Source organism: Carcharhinus amblyrhynchos, chromosome 6 (assembly GCF_965287045.1).
Source record: "Carcharhinus amblyrhynchos chromosome 6, sCarAmb.v2.hapA, whole genome shotgun sequence".
In the NCBI taxonomy this organism is placed as follows: Eukaryota; Metazoa; Chordata; class Chondrichthyes; order Carcharhiniformes; family Carcharhinidae; genus Carcharhinus; species Carcharhinus amblyrhynchos.
Window position 1 is genome coordinate 120,521,344 of NC_137329.1, and position 13,726 is coordinate 120,535,069.

The window sequence follows — 13,726 nt, forward strand, 5'->3', positions numbered from 1 at the left end:
CCATATGTAAGGAGTCCAAAACTCTAAGTATGATACCATCCATGAACATCGCACTTATGATGGAGGTAAGGTCATTGTTGTAGCAGCTGATAATGGGTTTTTTTTGTTTTTATTCCAATTCAATCCAATCAAGTCCAATTCAGAGATTCAACAATTTGAAACATTCCCGATTCAAGCTGACAAGACATGGCTCTCACCTCCTGTCTTGGGCTAGATCTACGTGATCCAAGCTGATTGGAGTATGCATTGCACCTCCTCTAAGGCTTGATCTCATTTGCGTCTTAGCCAAAAGGCCGAGATGCCGCTTTTATAAATTGCTTCAAATGAAGCTGAAATGTAACCTAATGATTTCAAGCAAGCTCAGCATGTTGATAGTACACTTGATCTTAGCCAAAAGGCCAAGTGGCCAACAACAAAACCCTGAGGAAATATTTGCACATGTAATACCTTTCATGACCATCAGATGTCTTAAAGCACTTTTCAGCCAATGAAGTACTTTTTGAAACACAATAGTTAATTTGCACTCAGTAACTGCCACAAACAGCAATATGATAATTGACAACCATTCTGTTTTTGTGATGTAGACTGAGGGAAAAACATTGGCCAGGTCAAGGGAGAGAAACCCCCTCCTCATCTTTGAAATAGTGCCCTGGGATCTTATACAGCTACACAAGCAGGCAGAGGGTACCATAGTTTAACGTATTTTTCCAAAACCTGGCATATCTCATAGTGCAATTATCCCTCAGAACTGCGCTGGAGTACTTCTTTCAATTTTTCATAGGATTTGGGTATCATTGGCTAGGCCCAAATTTATGACATTGTTAGGTCAAAAACCTAGAAATCTATTCCTAACAACATTGAACCAAAATGGTGGTGGTCAAAGGCAATTAGGAATGGGCAACAAATGCCAGTTTTCCAATGAGGCTCACAGCCCATGGATGAGTTTTTAAAATCTTCTGCTCCAGTCTTCTGTACTCAAGGGATTACAAGCCAAGTTATGTAATCTGTCCATATAAATTAGCTATGAACCACATCCAATAAACCATTTTGTATTGATAATTTTGATTAGATACTTGAAAAGGAAAGATTTTCCTTGATATTAGAAAAGGGCATTGAAATGGGACTAATTGAACAGCTTTATCAAAGAGACAGAATGGATAGAATGTCTTCTTCAAAGCTGTACAATTTTGAGTTTTGACAAGTAGTGTAATATCTATTTTTCAAGGGCTTTATGATCTCATTTTGCAGGAAGAAATGGGTTAATAATCTTCATTTTGTTAATGAGTAACTTCTAATCAGAATGATAACTGCATCTAACTTTTCCTGATTTGTTTGGTGGATGGAGAAAAAATTGACCAATCATTCCTTTCTCAGGGTAGATTCATAAAGAATGTTCCCAATGGTTAGGAAGTCCAGAACAAAAGGTCATAGTTTGAGGGACACCTTTTAGAACTGAGGTGAGGAGAAATTTCTTCACCAAGAGGGTGGTGAATGTGTGGAATTCACTCTCACAAAAGATTGTCTGATTTCAAGAAGAAATTAGATATAGCTCTTGGGACTAAAGGGATCAAGGGATATGGGGTGAATTGGGGGGGTAGGAGGAATCAGGATATTGAATTTGATGATCAGCCATGATCAAAATGAATGGCAGAGCAGGCTTGAAAGGCTAAATGGCCTATTCCTGTTACTAGTTTTGATATTTTGCAGTTCTTAATTAGTGACTAAATCTAGCTAAATGTATAACACAGTAAGAAGTCTCACAACACCAGGTTAAAGTCCAACAGGTTTATTTGGTAGCAAAAGCCACTAGCTTTCGGAGCACTCATTGCTCCTTCATCAGATGAATGGGATTTCAGTTCATAAACAGGGCATACAAAGACACAAACTCAATTTACAAAATAATGGTTGGAATGTGAGTCTTTACAGGTAATCAAGTCTTAAAGGTACAGGCACTGTGGGTGGAGAGAGGGTTAAACACGATTAAAGAGATGTGTATTGTCTCCAGCTGGGACAGTTAGCGAGATTTAGCAAGCCCTAAAGCCATAAATGTATAACAGGCAGAGTTTCCAGATCCAAATAGAAGATGTTCTATGTTTTATGTGTGGCCAAACCTAACTATATGGTAATAACAGGCAGAGTTTCTAAATCCAAAGAGGAAAGAAGAAATATGCAGCAGTACATGAAATTGGATTAAAGTTCTGATTTTTAAAAATTCATTCGTGGGACATGGGCGTCGCTGGCTGGCCAGCACTTATTGCCTATCCATAGCTGCTCTTGAGAAGGTAGTGGTGAGCTGCCTTCTTGAATTTCTGCAGTCCATGTTCTGTGGATTGACTCACAATGCTGTTTAGGAGGAAATTCTAGGATTTTGACCCAGCGACTCTGAAGGAACGGTGATATATTTCCAAGTCAGGATGGTGAGTGGCTTGGAGGAAAACTTGCAGATGGTAGTGTTCCCATGTATCTGTTGCTCTTGTCCTTCGAGATGGAAGTGATCGTGGGTTTGGAAGGTGCTGTCTAAGGGTCTTTGGTGAATTGCTGCGGCACATCTTGTAGATAGTACATACTGCTGCTACTGAGCGTTGGTGATGGAGGGAGTGGATGTTTGTGGATGTGGTGCCAATCAAGCAGGCTGCTTTGTCCTGGATGATGTCAAACTTTTTGAGTGTTGTTAGAGCTGTACCCATCTAGGCAAATGGAGAGCATTTCATCATAATCCTGACGTGCCTTGTAGATGCTGGATAGGCGGGAGGTGAGTTAGGAGGTGAGTTACTCGCTGGAGTATTTCTAGCTTCTGACCTGCTCTTGTAGCCACTGTGTTTATGTGGTGAGTCCAGTTGAGTTTCTGGTCAATGGTAATCCCAAAGATATTGACAGTGGGGGATTCAGTGATGGTAACACTATTGAATGTCAAGGAGTGGTGGTTAGAGTGTTTTTTAGTGGTGATAGTCATTGCCTGACATTTGTGTGGCACGAATGTCACTTGCCACTTGTCAGCCCAAGCCTGGACATTGTCCAGATCTTGTTGGATTTGAACATGGACTGCTTCAGTATCTGGGGAGTAGCAAATGATGCTGAACTTTGCACAATCATCGGCGAACATCGCCACTTCTGACCTTATGATGGAGGGAAGGTCATTGATGAAACAGCTGAAGATTGTTGGGCCTAGGACACTACCCTGAGGACTCCTGGAGAGATGTGCTGGAGCTGAGATGACTGACCTTCCACAATCACAACCATCTTCCTTTGTACCAGATAGGACTCTAACCAGTGGAGAGTTCTCCCTCTGATACCCATGATCCCAGTTTTGCCAGGGCTCCTTGATGCCACACTCAGTTGAATGCAGCCTTGATATCAAGGGCTGTCACTCTCACCTCACCTTTGGAATTCAGCTCCTTCATCCATGTTTGACCCAAGGTTGCAATGATGTCAGGAGCTGAGTGACCCTAGCGAAAACCAAACTGGGCATCACTGAGCAGGTTATTGATGTGCAGGTACTGCTTGATAGCACTGTCGATGACCCCCTTCTATCACATCACTGATAATCGAAAGTGGACTGATTGGGCAGTAATTGACTGGGTTGAATTTGACCTGCTTTTTGTGTACAGGACATACCTAGGTAATTTTCCACATTGTTGGGTAGATGCCAGTGTTGTAAATGTACTGGAAAAGCTTGGCTAGAGGAGCGGCAAGTTCTGGAGCATAGTCTTCAGAACCATTACTGGAACGCTATCAGGGCCTATTGCCTTTGCAGTATCCCGTGCCTCCAACTGTTTCTTGATATCACATGGAGTGAATCTCCTGGGCCAAAAGTGCAAGGTGCTTATCTTAAATATTATCAGTAAAATTTGTTGCTGGTGTTCAATTTTGAAATATGTTTCAACTCCTGCATACATTGAAGAACCAGCAGAAAAAGCATAGATTTTCCAACCAGGCCTCTTCTGACTTGTTTCACTGATGTAAAATGTCTGTGATTACTGAATTGTGACTTGTCCCCTTTCATCTCAAAGCCACAAAACTGAATCAAATATTCCTTAGTTGCTGCTGTCTGGGTGACTTCCTGCCCAATGCAGTATTTGATTACCTCATGGATTATCCCCACATTCCAAGCTGTGAAGAAAGCCACCGCACAAGCACGCAAAGGATATTAGAAAATGGGTCACATTCTTGGGATCCTGCTCATTTCTTGTTAGGAGATTTGAAATTTGCAATTTCAGCAGCTGATGGGAATTTAAAAAAAATATATACTTTATAACTGACTTGCCCTTTAATCTAGTTTTTCAAACCTTTGCTCAGCCATGCACTGGCCTTTGAATGAGTGGACAAATGGCAGAATACTTCTCTCCTAGTGATGCCATGCTGCTGTCCCTTACAGACCTGGGCATCATACTTTAGAACCTTTTTTCTGCTTTTGTGTAATGCCTGCTTGTTGTAGAATTCTGTTTGTTGTAGAATACAAAATTCTCAGATCTGATTGGTCTCAGCTTTTCACATGACTGAATGTCACATTGTTAACATTATCCAATCAGAAAGCACATTGGATGGATATGGTCGTGTAGACACCAAGAGCTGGATATTGCATCTATTTCAAAATAATTATTAGGTGAATCTAGTGGTTATCAGCTATGCAAAATATACATATTAGAACTTTAAAATGTTAAAAGATTCCTTCCATCCAAGAATGACAATCTCATAGATCACCATGAGAAACCAAAGACGCTTCCAGACAAGGCTATCGTTTTCAAGATCTGGGTTTACTAGCAGATTCCCTCTCTGCTTTTGAGACTTATAGCTTCTTCAGTTCTATACACTCATGAAATTGTAACTAAACATGAAGAAGGGGCATGTTTTTTTTAATAAGGGGGATGTTGTAATATGCCTTCATGAGGTAGCAGCACAGCATCACTTAAAGGGAACTATGTCATGAGACCCAGTCTTAGTTGCACTTTTGCCTGTGGACAGACCCCTCACACACAGCTCTCTGTTAACGTCTTTAAGCTTTCTACCCATATATGTTCTCATGTGCTTAATCTCAATGAACGAACCCACAATCTGTTTACACAATCTCCCATGGGTTATACCATTGTAACAACATTACGACAACACACCTTTCTCCATCTGTCCTGCCACATTCAATGATTTCTGTACAGAGCCCCAGATCCTTCTGCTTTTGCACCCACTTTAGAATGCACCCTTTTTTTAATATTGCCTCTCCTCATCCTTCCCACCAAGATGAATCACACTTCTCCGCATTAAATTTTATCAGTCACCTGTCCACCCATTCCCGATCAGACAGAAGAATCACCTCATCATAAATCTGGTAACCGAGAGGATGTCCCTGGGGATTAGCCAGACCTACTAAGGACCAAAGATGCAGTTTTAAACCCAATTCCTTTGAATCAGACATCTTTAAAAGTCTGAAGGAATAGATTTTCAGATACATTGCTGTGGATGACACCAATGCTTAGGTATCCAATTCCTGTTTGTTAAGATGATAGAACAGTTACTCAATCAGGTGAACTGGTATGTTATCAGCCAAAGCACATAGTGCTATGTGATTGTGAGCCAATTCTCATATTTTTATATCAGGAATCCATAGTCAATTGCTATTTGCTCATAGTAGCCCCACAGTAAAAATCTAAATAGCAATAGCAATATTTATGTAGCACCTTCTACATAGTAAGCTGTTCCAAAGCACCCTGAAAGTACATCACTATCAAAATTAGGCATAGAGCTACTTAGGAGATATTAAAACAGGTAAACAAAATCTTGGCCAATGTTTTAATGTGTTAAGCAGCATCTTTAAAGAAAGAGAGGCAGGGAGGTTTAGGGAAGGAATTCCAGAGCTTAGGGCCCAAGCAGCTGAAGACACAGCCACCAATGGTGGGATGATTAAACACAGTAAAAAGTCTGACAACACCAGGTTTTAGTCCAACTGATTTATTTGACAATAGACTCACAAGCTGGGACAGGGATGTTCAAGAAGATAGAATTAGAGTGTCGAAACCTTAAGAGGGTTGAAGGGTTGTAGGACTGAAGGACCTGATGAAGATAGAAGAATAGACTGTGAAGGGATTTGAAAACAAAGATATGAATTTTATAAACAAGGCGTTGTTCAATCAGCAGTCAATTTTTGGTCAACTGAAAGTTATCAAAATTCCCTCATCCATAACATTATATTCTGTTAAATTAAATGGCACCTATCAAATCCAGACTAATTTCTCCAACATAATTATGTATTCTCATTTAACATTTCCACAAATCTTTATATCACCTGAAAATCTATGCCATCACCTGGATCACCAAAAAACTTCAATTTTTGAGAAACTCCATGTAAAACTATTAACCATCTTCTCTTACAATGATGTGACAAATTTCTTATTCAGCTCAAAATCCTGGTCACCATCCTACAAGGCCCTATCTTGCTATGTTGTCCAAAACATTTTGCAGGTGAGGTACAGATTATAAACCAGCCTATTCACATCCACCAACTCAAAACTTCCTCAAAAGATTCAATTACATTGACGAAGGGTGGCCTTTCTTTCCAGTAGCCATGTTGAAGGTCTCGTCAAAACCTCCTCTTCGTCCAGTGGGTTGGAAAGTGTTGATTCAATGTTTCCTTCAGCAACTTATCAAAACTGAAATAGGTTTAAGTGTGAGGGACAAGGTTTAAAGGAGAGGTACGAGGCATGTTTTTTACACAGATGTTAGTGGGTGCCTGGAACTCACTACCATGGATGGTGAGGGAAGCAGATATGATAGTAACTTTTAAGGGGGGTCTGGACAGATGCATGAACAGGCTGGGAATAGAGGGATGTGGTCCCTGGAAGGCTAGGGGGTTTTAGTTCAGTCGGGCACCATGGTTGGTGCAGGCTTGGAGGGCTGAAGGGCCTGTTCCTATGCTGTAATTTTCTTTGTTCTTTCTTTGAAATCGAAGTAATGAATCTGTAATTTCCTGATTGTGAACTTTTGTGACAATTGGCATCACATAAGATCAGAAGAAATAGGAGCAGATATAGGCCATTCAACCCATCAAGCCTGCTTCACTATTCAGTAAGATCATGACTAATCTGATTGTGACCTGATTGTGGGATCAGACAAGACACTTACTTGTCTGATCCCCATAAACTTTGACTCCCTTGTCAACCAAAAATTTAATTCATTCTGTGAAGAAAATGACAGGTTCCTGACCCCACTGGATACACACACACACACACACACACTTCCAGAAAGGCCTCTAATCAGCAAACTTGACCAATTTCCTTGCCCATAGTTCAGGGTATTGAAGCTAAATTTTGTGCCTAGAACAGCATGTCAGACTACAGTCTTCATTTAACACTCAGGGGTGGGGCTTAAACCATCCATCTTCTAAGTCAGAGCTGGGGGTATTACCACTGAGCCAAGGCTGGCTTTTTGCTGATAAAGGTATGAGTTGTTCACTTAATTTCAGCAATTCCATTCACTGTAACAATTAGACTCAGAAGCTTCCCACACCTATTGATGCATAAAGCGAGCAAAGCACAGACTGTTTCCCAGGCTAGTTTTTCCAGATTGCCGAAAGCTATAGATTAAGGGGCAGAACTCCACATCAAGGAGTGGCATCCTTCAAGATATAAGCTCCTGATGACAGACTAGTGACTTGTTCTAGAAATGACTAGCTATGGAGACAGACAAAAATTTGCCTTTAGTGCGCCACTAAGTGTGGGAAGAGAATTGGAGTCAGACTTCACATTAAGCCCAGTTAAGCAGGAAACTTTCCTGCTCACCCTCAGAGCATTGTATGGATTTCCACTTTGATAATCAATCTGCTTACAGGTTACGGACACACCTTCCTTAGTCTTCAAGTTCTGGGGTGGGACTCGGAACGCTGCTCAAAACTGGTACAGAGGCAGGTAGACTTGCCACTGCACTACAAAATGTACTTCTTCATGATGAGAGGTAAATAATAAATCAATAAAAGTGAATGTATCACTCTTATATTATGCAATGAATACTTGTCGGAAGACAGTGGTTTATGAGAAAAAGCACACCAAATGTGGTCATACACACATTTCATCAGCGATGTTGAACCATGTTCTTTATATTAGCAACAGCAAAACTATCTGTTTTTATTTTTAAAATCACACTTGTTCCCAACTCTTTGCAGTACATACATACAATCAATAATAATTTAGTGTTAACCTATTTGAGTGATTTCCTAATAGTTGGCCACCAGTTTTGAGGAACACCTGACATAGTTAGTGGAGTGATCCATTGGGATTGGGCTCAAGTGATTTAGTTCTGCTCACTGTTGCCGTGTCAGCTTGAGACTGGAACGTGAGAGGATGATGTTGAATGGGGGCAAGTGGTGCCATTGAGGCTGTGGATATTTCTGAGGAAGCAGTTTGAAATTTCAACGTACTTTCATTGAAAGGTGAGTTATCGAGAGAGGACAAAACATTTTCAAAACTTCTTTCCCTTATTGTCAAAATATTTTGAAATTAGTAAGAAGTCATGGTGGATTTTTGTGTTAGTCTTCAGTTGATTTAATTTCAGCTTTGCAAGCTAAATTAATACTGGTTAAAGCATTGGTATCAAATCCCCATCTGTGCAATTTTAATATAATTGTGCATCTGTTTATAAAAGTTAAACCGATGCGACAATAGAACGGATAGGAAATGAAACCAACTTGTTAACCAATTTACTAAAGTTGAGCAGAGGGGAATTCAGAATGCTTCTGTGCTATTAGACTATATATGTTAAATGTCCCAGCAGCGGCTACAAGGTTAGAAATAATAACGTTCTCTTTAGGATCTGTGGTTTCTATGTTTGAAACATTTTGTGGCATTTTGCTATGTATTCTGCCCTGGCAGACAGACCTGTGTGTTAAAGAGTTATGGGTTCAGATCGCACTCAAGTACAAAACTCTACAAGACTGACACTTCAGTGCCGTACTGAGGGAGTGTTGTCCGGTTGGAGGTGTTTCCGTTTTGTATGAAATGCTAAACTAAGGTTCTGGTTGCCTTCCCAGGTGAACGTGAAAGGACTCATTGGGCTATATCAAAGAACTGAGGAGTTGTCCCTGGTGCATCTGAACAAAGCTTATCCAGAAATCAACACCCAAAATAAATGACCTAGTCATTTTCATGTTGCTGGTTTTATGCAAATTTTCTACATTGCATCAGCGACTGCACCTAAAAAGCACTTCTAAATTGTGTCTTAAGGAGGGATGGCAGGGACATAATGGGCTGAATGGCTTCGTTCTGTTTTGTAATCATTTTATGATTCCACTTAATTGGCTGTGGAACATTCCTGAGATATTAGACATGCACTCGATCAGGTAAACGCATGATCAGGTTCTTGCTCAGGGAATTGATTGTGTTTCTCAACATACAAAATGAGTGAAAGAGCAATTGTCACTCTTATTTAGTTTGCTGAATATAATGCTTGAGACCCAATGGTTTACCATGTTATTGGTTTGATTTCAAAGATTAGAATTTTCCACTGCATTGATGGTTTTGTTCTGTCTCATAGATTGTGTCTGAACCCAGATTTAGGATTTGGACTGTTGACTGTGATGTTAAAAGGGAATGTCAATATGACTTGTGGTCATTTTATTATGAAGGAAGAAACATGGACACTATAATTCATTGATTAGTAAAATGTGACTGAATATCTTCCATATTTTCATATGGAATCTGCTTCAGAGCCAGCCGCAAATGATGGAAAGCTGATATAGTGGTTTGTTGACTCTCAGATGTATGTATGTTTGTTTGAATAACTGAGTTTGTTGCTAGAAATATTATTTTGTCAATTAGCCAGAGAATTTTCCTGCCATATTTATCACATTATTTAATCCCATTCCTCACTGATTCAGGATTTCAAGTGCATCTTAGTAGTGGCACAGAGCACTTCAGTGGCTTGGAGTTTTAAGCGTTGTTTGAAGAGCATAACAAGATATGCAACCATGTAAACTTATTTCATAATTCATTTTGTTCTGAGTGCTCTCCGCATCATTATGTTTATGCTATGATGGTGTAAACATTTTTTTTAATGAATCTTGCAAATGAATATTGCCACCTAATGATGATCCATGATAACCAAAGTTGCAGTTCTTGCCAATGAGAATGTAATCATGGCCATGTTTATTACATAAGTTTAGAGAATTTTATACACCGGGTAGCATGGTGGCACAGTGGCTAGCACTGTGGCCTCATGGCGCCAGGTTCAATTCTGACCTTGGTTGACTGACCTCGGGAGCTTGTACATTCTCCCTGTGTCTGCCTGGGTTTCCTCCTGGTGCTCTGGTTTCCTGCCACACTCCAAAGATGTGTGGGTTAGGGTGACTGGCCATGCTAAATTGCCCCTTAGTGTCGGGGGATTGGCAGCATTAATACATGAGGTTAGGGGATGGGGCCTGGGTGAGATTTTTGTCAGTGGAGGCTTGATGGGCCAAATAGCCTCCTTCTGCATTGTAGGGATTCAATAAATCATTTATTCTTCTTTAAATCTACAAAATCATTCTATATACACTTCTTTTCATAGCATACTGTTTTGTTTTGGATAGCTTAAACATGGAAGCACCAAGCATACTATTCCTCCATCCCAAAATGACATTCCTAAAGTATAATCTATAAAGTTTATTAAACATCCCACACAGCCACATAGGCATGGTAAACTCACACTATTTTCCAATGTGTGTTTCTATCTCCAGGAATTCAGGCTCGGTTAACCGACAGCCTGTGAGGCAAGGAGTCTGACTGTCTGTAATCCCTAGACTCTAGATGGACTCTGAACTGAACTCTGCTGCCTTTGGTTCATTAGTGTTGAGCCCCATCATGCTGGTCATAGAGGTCACATTCCAGAACCAAATCATTGAAATCAGCATTGTCGTTTAGCAGCTATGGCAAGCATGTCAATAAGCTGAGCAGAGAGTAGCAGTCTGCTCAGTTTGTTATGAAAAGTTTCTAAAATAACCCAATAGTTAAACTAGATGCTAATAGCCTACGATTATTTGTACAGTGTATCATAAAATTGTTCAAAAGTGCCTTTGGTTCTCCAGTGTTATCTAAATGGAACTAAATTGTTCTTGGGCAGTAATACCATCACGTGCTGTAGTCTTTACTATTCTATGACATCTTGGCTATTGTTATGTCGTGAATGAAAAGAATAATTTCATAATTTCCACACAATTCATTCGCAGGAGCTAATAAGACATAGTTCTATGTGACACACAGGAGTTAATAAGACACAGTTCTATGTGACACTTTAAAAGCAATGTAATTAATTTGTTGAAACTGGCCTTCAGGAGTCTTGTGGTGCATGGGTAGCATCCCTGCCTCTAAGCCAGGAGCTCTAGGTTTGAATCCTTCCAAACACGCCAATAACTCACAGTAAGAGTGGGAGAGACTCCTGATCCACCACACTTGATGTGGAGTGGTGCCCCTCAAACGATAAGCTCCTGGTGACTGACTCGTGACCTGTTCTGGGAATTACTAGCGATGGAAACCAACAAAGGTCTGCCTTAGTGCACCACTACATGTAGGAAGAGAATTGGAATGGAAACTAGTCTTTAACACTGAATGGTTCATCTGGGCTAACTATCTATCCCTTAGGGGATATCTAACCACTGGAACCGATGCCAAGCTTATAAACAACATCAACACAGGACAATTTATAAAATATTTCCTTCAAACTATTACCAGTATCAGTTTGAAGAAAAGTTGTTTTATTAAATATAGTAACAAAGCCCTCTTACTGATTAATATATTCTAGTCAAAAAGATAGGGACTATTTTTTAGAAGTTTCAAAGAGTATGCAACAGAACAGTTGTCCTTGGAAAAGTTAAAACCATTACCAGTGGCTCGTTAATGGTCAGCTCGTCGCCGTAATCATAGTAATTCGTTGGATCCTGATTCATAAATTCAGGCTCTGCAAAATCATCAGGTAGTAATTGTATCTGTTTCAATTTCTTGGCTTTCTCCTCATTCTTCGTAGGAGCAGCAAAAGCAGCCTCTAGGATTAGAAGTCCCAACAATACTACAGAGGCAAAGGTCTTCATTCTGTAATTCTTAAAGAGATAAAGAAACAGCTCCCTTAATATTTTTGAAAGTGGCACTGCATTTTCTGCTCTACCTTGCAGGAATAATGGTTCTGTTCATAATTTGTGTAGTCAAAAATAATCTTCACAGTTCTTTTTAGGGTATCTAGATTATGATCTTGTGAAAACGAAATAGTTACTCTTTGCAATGTTGCAAAGAACAAAGAATACTTATGCCTAATATATAGAACTTATCTAGTACAAAGCAACTGAAATTCAAGGGCTTGTTCCTTCAAGAAAGCTACTTCCATCTCAAATAATGCCTCCTTGTATATATGCAGAACAAATTATATTCAGCTAGTGCAGGCTGGCAACTTTTTTCATTGCATTTCTATTTACAGACAGAATTTCCCATATGAAAGCAGGTCTGTGTGTATGATGTTCCTCTCATCACGACTGTATGAAATTCCTCTGGGGGCAGAGGACTGCTGTGCAACCCATGGCTTTCACACTAGTTTCCTTTTCAGACCTCTTCACACAAACTCTTCAGCCAAAAGAGTAAAATATTTGGACGGATGAGCTACAAATGAAGCCTTGTGTCTCTTTTTAGCCAATACACTCAATCTGGCTCAAAGGCTGTAGACAGAATCAAATTAACATAACGACTGCCGTCAAGCCAGCTCATATTTTAATGAATGCTTAGGTTAACTTCAGATTCAGAAAAAGTTTCTCTTTTTAAATATGAATAAAATGGGAAGAGATGATCAGTGATTTCAGAACCTTTCACATTTTTTCACGAAAGCTTCGGTTTCTCTCATTGCAAATTAAGAGTTGAGCTGATAAATATTTCAGAGGTAGGCTTGCTTTCAATTTACTTGTATGACTGTCAGTATCTATCTAGGTCTTATTTAACTTGGCTGAATGAAGCTTCTGGCATTCCCCCGATAGCCCAAAAGGTAAAACAGTTTGCTCTTTGTTATCCTGTATGTCACTGCATAGAATTTAGTATAAGATTTTCATCCGTAGCATGCTCAATCGATTGGAAATTAGAACAGTAGACTTTTTTTGTTTATTGAACAAATGTTTTCAGTATCAGTTTTGTATTTGCCATACAGAACTATGATCTTAATTGATTCCACCACTATATAATCATTCTTGCAGGATAGTGAAGAACTTTACATCAGGAATAGTCACGTAAAATTGGCACCTAGTATGCGTAAGGTTGTCTTATAATTTTACAGTGATGAAAACCAAAAAATGAAAAATTTAGATGCTTAAAATGAATCCAAAAGCCCAAATACTCACCCTCAGCTGCTACCCTCTGAAATGGTCCAAAGTAGCAAGATGTAGACCAGTGATGATGCAATTCAGGACTCCAGAGGGAGGTACATTTATGTGATTCAGGAGCTGCCCTTGAATGAAGTGGAGCTGGCTCTTTACTTAGTGTGTGCTGCTGCTGCTGCAAAGAGTGGTCTTTGGGACAAAGTGTTTACTCTCGTGTAACCTAATGCTACTACCTCTGCAAGTGTCTCAGCAAAAAAGCCACACAGCATTGTAAGATTTCCAAATGAGCTGTGGTCTATGTAAATGAAAGGTTTTCCACAATCTGCAACACAGGAGTGTCCTGCTGTAGCAAAGCTGGATCTGTGCAACAAGAACTTTTTCTGTTAGTGAATCTTCCAATCCAAAACTGATGGGATTCTGCCA

General features: G+C 39.8%; 1 protein-coding gene across 1 annotated transcript in view; it reads right to left on the minus strand.

Annotated features, from left to right (window-relative positions):
* The window catches only part of LOC145344564 (epiphycan-like), a 30,361-nt gene extending 18,321 nt beyond the window's left edge, over window positions 1-12,040 (minus strand). The window contains exon 1 of the mRNA XM_080191762.1: window positions 11,837-12,040. Coding sequence (XP_080047888.1) covers window positions 11,837-12,040 — 204 coding nt within the window. The remainder of the gene's footprint in view (window positions 1-11,836) is intronic.
* Window positions 12,041-13,726: the final 1,686 nt, after the last annotated feature.